This window comes from Athene cunicularia (genome assembly GCF_003259725.1).
Source record: "Athene cunicularia isolate RWA chromosome 4 unlocalized genomic scaffold, athCun1 chr4_part1, whole genome shotgun sequence".
In the NCBI taxonomy this organism is placed as follows: Eukaryota; Metazoa; Chordata; class Aves; order Strigiformes; family Strigidae; genus Athene; species Athene cunicularia.
Window position 1 is genome coordinate 35,013,304 of NW_020799098.1, and position 10,546 is coordinate 35,023,849.

Here is a 10,546-nt window from a genome sequence, read left to right on the forward strand (position 1 = left end):
AGGGCAGGAAAATGGCACCTGCATGTTACACTGTCCACTTAGACCCTTCCAATCAGCTGCTGTCACAGTATGGAAAAAAAAACCTTAAGTATTTTTAAGAATGTGAAAAAACCCTCCTTGCTAGAGCCCTTTCTTTTGGGTGTGTGCACCAGGTCCTCCCTTGGCTCGTGAGGATGGAGAGGAAAAAAGGGACCCGACACCTGTTGCTCTTGGCATCAGGATGCCCTAATGGACTTCTCATTTCCTGGAGCTCAGGTGCATCTCAGCTGGGCGCTCACACTTTCAGTAGGGATCACACTCCCCCTTGCACCCATCACCTTCACGTCTAGTCCAAACCAGGATGTTTCAAAATCAGTGAATTATCTCCCCTTGTGCTCTTACTAGAATGGCTCAGAGACCTTTTAAGAAGCCTACGTGAACACAGCAAGTTGTTATGACCCTTGTTTTTTGAAGATTTCTTGTTTGTTGTGCAAGGTTTCCTAAGTGAGGGAGAGAAACATTGTGTTAAATAGAAATCTAAGTATTTTCTCTAAAAACTACTGATAGGTGCAAAGAATCCACTTAAAACATATAACCAAATGTTATTTAATATTTTAAAAAGTAACACAATCCAAAATGGATATTTCACACAACACTACATAAACAACATGAACACAATATTACCATATGGAGGGACTTTCAAATATAGACTTACAAAAATCCCTGTCCTTTTTTTTCCTTTAAATTATTATACTAAGCATGACAAGTAATCATCATTTACAATATGGTACACCGACACAATAAAAACCATGTTACAAATGTGCTGTTATAAATCAGTAACGTTAGGGAAGACATTTCATGAACTGCAATTATTTCATATGAAATACTATACAATATAAACAGAACATCCATCTTGGATGACCTTTACAGCAACCAGAGACCAAGTAATTTTAAAATTTTTTTTTCAGTGCAAACACATTTATACAAGGCAGTCTTGGCTGCAAAACTCCCTTCTAACATACAGTAAGTCCCACTTGCATTTATTAATTCATTTAAACCTAATGCAACAGCCACATTCAGTCACTCACAGAAAATTACCTGCAGAATTGTGATCCCTTTAAACTTAAGTCTCCTCCACCTATAAAAGTAACATCTGTGCCAATTATTCCAAGGGCCCTTTCATACTTCTGGGTGTGTATCCTTTGGGCGGCTCTAACTGCTATACCACACAAGGGCAGCGTACCGCACGGAAAATCACCCTTCCGAGGTGGGGAACGCGTGGCGGCTGTCGCAGGCATCCCGGCTGTGCGTTTCACCAAGGATTCAAACCAGGCTGCCCCTCCAGAGCCAGGTGCGTGCGCGTGGCCTTCTGCTCCTTCTCTGCATTTAGTGTCTCGGGGCGGGGGGAAGAACACGGAAACCCTCAGCTCAGAACTGAGCTTCAATGGAGTTAACGACCCATTCCCATCTCCATCAGATCCACAGGAGATCAGGGGAGTTACGCCAGATTTACACCCACATAACTGAAACCAACGTTTAGAGCGCTGCTATAAAAGAAGCGTGATAGTCCCATTTTCTTCTAGCACCAGCGTGGCTTTCGGTGGGTCCACTGCATGCTTCTCATGCAGTAATGATGCACTTTACTTATGCTGGGGGGAACATTTTAGAGATATACCTTTTTTTTTTTAAGAATTTCGTAAAAAATAGAACTTTTCTCTCTAATACTGTACAGATTTCTTCAGAAGAGCAAAGAGAATTGTAAACTGTGGGCATGACACCAGATTAGGAGTGCTATTTGCTTTCTCATCACAACCATTTGAGCAATTATGTTGGGAAAAGCTCTGCAAAATGTATTTGAAAAACAAATTTTTAATTAAAATAACTGTTTCTAAAACCACTGCTAGCAGTACTCGTATGACTGAAAACTTGGGTTGGTTTTGGCACTGCTAATCCAAGAGGCTCTGCAGGACCACAAAGGAGTTTCTCTCTTATTTAAACAAACGGAACGCATCAAAAGAGTAACTTCAGAGTATAAACATGGCACACTTTGGTTAGCTATTAAATTTATTCCAGTAACTTTAAGAAAGCAACTGGTTAATCAATTAGTCTGCAGACTCTTATCCTTCGTTTTTTCCAATGTGCCTGGACACGAAGCAGGATCAGTGAACTCTGCCTACCTCACAGGCTCTCGAGGCTTAGCTGGTACCGCGTCAAGTGCTTCAAGGCCCTCAGGCAAAAAGGCGAGATTTAAGTGCAAAGTATTATCCATGTTTATGATGGGCCCTGAATACTGGTTTGCTTGTTCTCTTTTCTAAAAATGACTACTGCTGGCAAGCACCTATGCCATGGTTTTCATTAAAATATTTGTTTTCCAGTACATTTTACTTTTTTAAGTTGAGGGAACGTTGTTTTGCATATAACGGACATCTTAACAGTGGTGCAAGGAGTCAAATGACTAATGATTTCTTATAATTTTTAACTGAAATACTTAATATGGCAAAATTAGCTCAACTGATGATTGTATCTCAATTTGCATCAGGATAGTGATAACTAGGTTTCCTGAAAGAGGTGTTCATAAATCAGGATTGGTATATAAATGTGATCTGCTTCAGTTCAACGGCCACTTTCTTCCTTTGGTTTTTGGAAGAATCTTTCTTTCTTCCCTCTTGAAAGGTGGCTTGTTGCAGCTGGCTACTTTTCAAATGCCAGCTTCATTTTTCTTGGAATCTCGCCCATGTTCTTTGAACAATAGGCATATACCTTGAATACGGACCCTAATACTGCTCCCAGTAAAGTCAATTAAAGGCTGTTGGTAATTTCTACAGGAGCAAGTGTTTCAGATGCACACAATCTGGAGAACAGAGTGTGTATCATTAAAGGAAGAGCTGTTTTAACACCCTTGCCAGTTCAGAGAAACCACGACCTGAAATGTTGACAAAGATGGAGGCAGAATAGGGCCCAAAGTATTTGAAGGCTGCCAAGAAAATACCCAGAGTGTCTTCTGTTAAACCCCAAACTGTCAATCATATTTCACAGACTGTAGATGTTCCTAATTTGCTAAATTACAAATACATTTTCAAGTTCTACCAGGCAGAAATTTTAGCAGTAACTGGGGAGAAGATGGAAGGCTTCAGCCTCCCTTTCACTTTTATCCCAATTATGCAGCCTTGTCAAAGTCTTTAAGTGACTAATCTGAAAGCCAGATTTTTTTAATATTGTAGAAGGAAATTGTGGCAATGGAAACATGATGACTTCATACGCAAGCATTGACACACAAGAGAATGCCATGACCTAATGCTTCAAAGTTTTTAACCTTGCTTTGTACAATACACTTTTCATGTTGCTGCATTTCATCAAATTCATGGAGGTAGTTATATGTGTAAAAAAAATTACCATAAAAGTAACATGTTGTATTATAATAATACATATTAAGTGTGCAAAATGCCGACAGATTTGTGTTGACCCTTTACAGTTGAACACAACACAGATTCAACCTAATCTAACTCTGTAAACCTTAAATTGATACATTAGAAGAATGATAGATAAGCAACCATGTAATACAAGGCTATGATTTCATCAATGGATTAGGGTGACATAAAGCACTCAAGCTCCACTCTTGTGGTTTTGTTACCAGAACCTCAAGATGGAATTTCCTTATATTCCATTGTTGATTTTTAAAAGAAAAAAAAAAAAATCAAGATTAGAACGTTTCTATTTGAAACTTCTGTTTACATTCCATATTCCAAGAGTCACATTAATATTGGTACAGTGCCATGTCAACATTAATATGACATTTAGGTTGTCTGCTGGTCTCTGGGAACTTTAGGAAATAACATACTATACAGTTTATAGGTATGTACTATCATATTTTGTTGGAATTATGTCTTCTGTACAACCAGCTGCCTGCATAAATTCTGATTTGTTTGACAAACAAGTATTTCCCCCAAAGGTGAAATTTGTTTTTGCTGTTCACATTTTAATACTGCCGTTAGTACTTCAGATCATCACTGTAAATTTTATCGTTTTGACATTTTTATTTACTGAATTGATACATACTACTGATGTCAGAGCTCATCTCAGAAACAAAATCACAGTCAGCCACTGCATAGTATATGACAATTCCCCACAAAAACTCTGACTCTACAGTTTGCATGGAATAAGTACGGCTGGAGTTACATACTGAATAATAAGATGCATCATGCAAAGCATTATATGGTAATTAGAACACATCTTGGAAGGTATGATAAGGCAGAAGGCTAAAGGCCAAGTGACTTTGATAACCAACCAAAAGCACAATAATTTCCTTTATGTGCACTGAAAGGTCTTATTGCTCCTATGAAATGGAAATTATACACTGAAACCAAGGAAAACAGACCTGTGCATTGATTGGGTGTTCTTGAGAGAACTGGAAACTGATTGTGTCCAGAGTTAGAGAGCTGTTTTGTAAGTAGATGAATTATATCCAACTGTGTAACATAAGGCTGAATCTTCAGTAAAGACTTCTGATGACAATAGAGAACATGAGTGAAGCTCAAATGACTTTGTGTACGAGTAATACATGTCACCAGAACCTGACAAACATACTGGGTTTTAGTATGTACAGTTGGGTTTCATATCTGTGTACTACAAGAGCTAGACAATGTAAATGTCCCTTTTCTATGCAACAATTTGGGCTGTTGAACATTTTAGTATCTCTGTTTTTCTTCCACCAATTCATCTGTTTGGGGTGGGGGGGGAGAAAAATAAAGTTAAATTTGGAGTCAGTTTGTTGTGCTACCAGGCTGCATGAGTAACAGAGCAGAATGTGGCCCTATACCTAAAAATTACTCTTGGAGTTTAACTATCCTTAGAAGTTACTCTGCAGTAATTAGCACAGTACTAATTACTTTGGAGTAACAGTTTAGGGGAAAGCAATTAGGATATACCATACCTACAGAATTCAGATTTCTACTGCCAACCATGTGGACACATTTAATTTCTAAAAACTAGACATGTCCATAAAATGCTAAATTGCAAATAACATCCACTGAATAAAAAGGCCAGAAGTTTATAATTCTCTAAATTTTGTTCTCTGATAATCACTACAATGTACGCTATTTTTAATAGCCTAATTTAGGCACTCTATTTAATAAGCTACATAAAATAGATTTATGTCCTTCCACTAGAAAGAAATCAATTCTTCAGGCCATACTTGTCATTTATATCATAAAGAATATTTTTGTTCCAAGAAATTAGTTATCCTGATTCCTATATTAATGGCAAGTTGCAATACCAGAAGTGACACAAGAATTAGATTATCTTTTTAAAATACTTGATTTATACTGAAGACATTTGTTATATTTTGTGTCACTCCATGCTGTGGCTCCATGACAGTTATAACTTTCCCTTCCCTCCCCACTCCCCCCCTCTACACAAAGGCTCACCTCCTCACTTGTGACTATGGAAGGTCAAGTAGCAAGTCTCAGTAAGTAAAATTCTCTCATACTTTTGAAACACAAAAGGAGAAGCCACCTCCCTTCCCACCCTCCATACTTTGAAAAAATAAACCAAAACAAACCCCAACCTCTTTTTACTCGCTTAAATGGGTATTTGCAAAATTGTGTCACAAAAAAGCACAGTGAAAATGACTGATTAGTATTAATAATTCACAGATAGAGCTGAGGTCATCACTTATCATGTTTGGCATTGTTTTTCCTCATGGTGATCCTGGCTGGTTACTTTCAGCAGTGGCTCAGTTTTTGAAGTAAAAACGATCAACTCTGCAGCAGAGTTTTGCCTCTGACCAGGGGCATCACACATCTGTGGCATTTTTTAAAATGAAGTTGGCAACTGCATGGACATTGAAAATGCAGATTACACTTACAGTGTCTAGACTTTCATATATGTGCTCAGTTACAATAAGTGAAGCAAAAAGTGTACATATTATCCCTACTGCTATTCTGTCGCTACAGAGCCGCAAATGTGAAAAGCAATACCTTGAAATAAAGATTTCTTTGTTGCCCCTAGTCTACATAGCAGCACAGTTTAAGTAAACACTAAAACTGTGGTTGAGATGCTTTTTAATTTTTTCCCCAAAGATGTAAACATCAGTCCCAGTGTCGTAAACTTTGCTGTATAGGATGAGACAGACGATCCGAGGCAGGATGACTATCAGACACTAGTGACAGAAGCTTGCAGGCAGTTAGCAGGTTTCTGCAGTTTCTCAGCTTCACTGGCTGGCGGGTCTGCAGTGGCTCGGAAGTTGAACGTTGGGCCTGCGCCACCATGTGCAGGGCTCAGAGCAGGGTTCTGACGTCTGTTGCTTTCAACAATACTTGAAGTATTGGATGCCAGGCTCTCACGAGTACTAGAATGGAAAAGAAATATATATACACACTCATATGTGACATGCCTATGTATCTATCAACCAGACAGGAAAGGAGAATAGAGTGTTTTATAACAGGCTTCCTGTGTTTGTATGTAATGTCACATCGATGAACCATCTAATTTTGACGGTATACACATGTTCCTCCAAAACAGATTCCAGAGGTACTCAGCAGCCACCATACTGTAACACAGGTATAGCACTAAGCAGAGCTGAAGCTGTCACACAAACTGTAAACTGAACCAGTATCAAGCATCTGGATTTTTCACTCAAGGAAACAGCTTCCATCTTGCACGTGGAACATACTAATTTTATTTCCTGACTGGTGCTTTTTTGCACAAAGTAACTCCATCAAATCAGCTCTGCTGACTAGAATAGTAACCATGTAACACAGCTTCCTCTGTTATCTCCTCTTCTACCTGTGCCTTTGTACACAAAATATTAACTCAAAACGCTACTTTACATAAAACCCACAATGCTTCTAAACACAATGCTTCAATTTAGCTTTGCAGCTGAGACAACTGCAACTTTCAAGACACTGAGTAATCTTAACTGCCTGGTCTGTGATCACACCCTGAACAACTAGTGCTGCTATTTTATTCATAAAACGGACAACATTCATTTAGTTCTAATGTATTGTTTATCCATGGCAGTGACAGGACACCAAGAACTTCTAAAGACTAAGCCTTTCAATGACACATCTAAATACAAACACAGATGAGCCTGTGTTTTAGTCTACAGATTTAAAAAAACTCAGCCAAGATACGCTAAGGCTAGTTTTACTACTATTACTCATTTTGTTCTTTTTCCGCTCTTAATAATTTTTGATTTCCGAATGTGTTCATGTGCAGACAGAGGTTTGGGTTTTCAAACAGCCATGTGGCCCCTGGTTATGTACCCTTCACCTGCATCCCTACTTCTTTGCAAAATGACATCACCACTGGCTATGTTTACAGAGGACATCTAGAGGACTGAATGGGTTTGTTGAATAAGAGCTAGAAACAAAGATACTAATGACAGAGTTGCATAGTCGGTTTAAAGCCAACCTAAATTTACCTGCTACTGAAAGGGGCAGCTCTTGCCTGCCTTGTGTGGACCTGACCCTGCCACATGTTCCTGCTGCTTCCCTGATGCTGAGCCTTGCAGCCAGCCACATCAGGGACCGCTCTAAAAAAAAAAAAAAAAAAAAAAAAGATTAGTGCTAGCATCAGGGGAAGAGTAGGAATATAGAGTTTTGGATGTGGCAGGGGAGAACTGTGTCAGTGCATGGCATGGGAAGGAAGAAACACTGTTTAGTTGTAGGGCAGATTTAAATCATCTTAAACTGACTGAATCTGAAAAATCAATGTTGTTAGGAAACTTGCATAAATCTTTTAAATTGATTGAAATGGTACTGATCATCATCTGCCAATTATCACCTTATTGTCAGTAGTTCCTAATAGCTATGACGGGTGAGGCACACAGTAAGAGCTGCAATGAGGTATGGTGCACTTCTGTTGTTCATTTCTTGATTCCTCTCCCTCTGCTTTTTAATGAAAATAGATGCAACCTTTGTTTTCCAGATATTATTCGGTAATTGTATCATTCTTTATGGGATCGCCAATTCCAGATCTTCAAACATTTTCAGTTCTGATATTACAACCTGACCATTACAACATGTATACACAAAGACTAGTGAGAATTTTCCATGCAGAGTAATGCCAAAATTAGCTCTTCCTCTAGGTGACAAAAGAACAGCAGTATTATATAAGCTATAAAAATAAAGGAATAAAATTATTATTGACAGCTAACATTTACTATATACAATTTGCATAAAAGCAATGAACAAAATACTGTGACACTGCTTTCCCAATGGTGATGTGTTCACAAATTTTGTACACAAATTACTTTTCAAGTCAAATGACCACTGCAAATCTCTAACTACATCCTGTGGGTTTTTTTTAAATGCCCCTTTTTCAATTTGCCACACTTTAAAAATATACTTTTTGTTTCACAGTGTGGAATTGTTCATCTTGATTCCCCAAGCAACACCACACACTTCAATTTAAATGAAAAGATACCATCACACCTCATGAAGTCGAGAGTTACAACCTCAGTGGAGGCTAGAAGAGTATACCTGAGGAATATCACTACATGCACGTCTTGTTCTAATACTCTTCCCTAGGCATCTGCTAACGGACACTGACAGATCTAGGTGAATCTTACCAGATGGATGGTGGATGTTTTTCTCTGTATTTCCTGGAAAAAGGCTGTGGAGTACATTTTTTGTTATAAGGCAGGAAAGTAGTAACAGCATGGTAATTAAGCCAAAGGGCTAAATTCACCCTCAGCTCAATTTATTTTTATAGATTTATACCAAAACTCAGCAAAATCATCCAATTTAATCATCTTGAAGCAAAACTCATTAAAAAGCCTTTGAAATATCCAGACTATATACTGGTCCTGGTATTACAAAACAAATACACATAAAAACTTTATGGAATGTTGACTTTTTTTTTTTTAAAAAAGCTTACTTTATGTGGCCTTGCCAAAAAAAAAAAAAAAAAAAAAAAAAAAAAAAAAAAAAAGAAGACATTTGTTAATAAGGTTTTTTTTTAAAAAAAGGGATGTGTGGAATACAATCATTATGAAAAGCTGCTTATCTGTTTCCCTTTTGATCTAAACAAAGTGGTATAGCAGCACTAAATGCAGTATGCTCGCCATATTCTCTTTTCTTGCTAGCTAAGTTTAAGATTAACATCAACAGAAATTTTAGCTTTTGTGTAAATAATTAGGGAAGGAAAGTCTGCCTTTGCATTAACCAGAAACACAAGCTTGATATACAGCTAGCAAAATAGTAGTCTTAAGAACCAATTTTTATCCAGCTGACATCCTATCCTGGAGGTGAAATGCACTCTGTGAGGTGAGAGTCTGAGCAAGAAGCAACCACCACCCTATATTCCCCCACAAAAACTGACTGCAAGTCTAGCACTTCAACTAGAAGAAGAGATTACATTTAACAAAGAACAGTGCAAATAGCCTCATACAACAATTGTGTGTGAGAAAGATGCCAAGCATCTGCAGAACAATCAACAACAGGATCAAATTCAAAACCTTAAGTTTCTTTTTTAAGCTGGACTCAGTGTAAGTGGTACAATTTACTCAAATTATTTTTCAAATTTTTTACTCAGAAAAATTATACATATGTTAAAAGCCTGCTCTAGTTTAGTAATCACTGCATGCTCCAACAGGCCCAATAATTGCTGCCTTGTCATTAACATCAAGTGGGAGTAGCCATCAAATCCAAAGGAATTTATTCCAGAGAGACATGACTTTAACTGAAAATGAAATTTAGTCCTGTGTAGAAGCAGGAAATCCTTCACATGCCTTTCTGAGAGCCTTTGCTATAGATTAAAAAAAAAAAAAATGTAATTCTAAGGAATAAGAACACCTTTTACGGGGGAAAAAAAATGACAAACCAACACCCCATTTTCTTTCACCTAATACAAATCGAGTCTTGGAGGTTTTATTTTTAAACACAGGCAATAAATAATTTAAGCTCAAGGAAGACACTATAAGAAAACTACTACTGTAAATTATTTCTGTGTTCTTAGAGTCACTGTTCTGAACTCTGATGGGTTGCTATCCAGGGCAAACAAAACCAGCCAAGGTCCATTCCAGCAGGGACCTAGGACTGTCAAAGGTCAGAGAGAGAAGGGAGAAGGCTGAGTGAAGGATTCTTAACCTGGAAATGAGCCTCTGAAATCTCCAGGTCAGGGAACACACCAGCAACTCTCTCATCCCTATGCCTGCAAGACTCCTAGCACACTGAGACTTCCATGATGTCCGAGATCCCTGGAATGGAAATGACTAACCAGCACCACCACACGCAAACTTTTCCCAAGTGTATTAGGCAAGGCACCTCTCTCTCTACTGATGCAGTGCTGGGTCACCTCTGAAGTCAAACACCCTGAGCACTTTCAGCCTTGTGGGGGGAGTGGCTGTTCCAGTCTCACCAGTTTGGAATGGTGATAGATACACTTCAAAAATTTTTGAAGAAAACAAACAAAAAAGCCCAAACCCCAAAAAATCACTTTTGTTTGCTTGTATGTTTTTTCATCTGAGCCAAGGATTATTCCACCTAGTCAAGTCTAGTCTTCCAATCAGTCTTGTTGATGGTATCTTAGAGAGAAAGGGAAGGGGGGGGTAGCCTGCAGATGAAAT

The 10,546-nt window shown here is 38.2% G+C and overlaps 1 protein-coding gene across 5 annotated transcripts in view; it reads right to left on the reverse strand.

Moving 5' to 3' along the window:
• Nucleotides 1-569: 569 nt before the first annotated feature.
• The window catches only part of STOX2 (storkhead box 2), a 78,958-nt gene continuing 68,981 nt past the window's right edge, over nt 570-10,546 (reverse strand). For all 5 annotated transcript variants that reach the window (XM_026847012.1, XM_026847015.1, XM_026847016.1 and 2 more), the window contains exon 4: nt 570-6,325. In XM_026847012.1, coding sequence (XP_026702813.1) covers nt 6,130-6,325 — 196 coding nt within the window. In that variant the 3' untranslated portion in view covers nt 570-6,129. The remainder of the gene's footprint in view (nt 6,326-10,546) is intronic.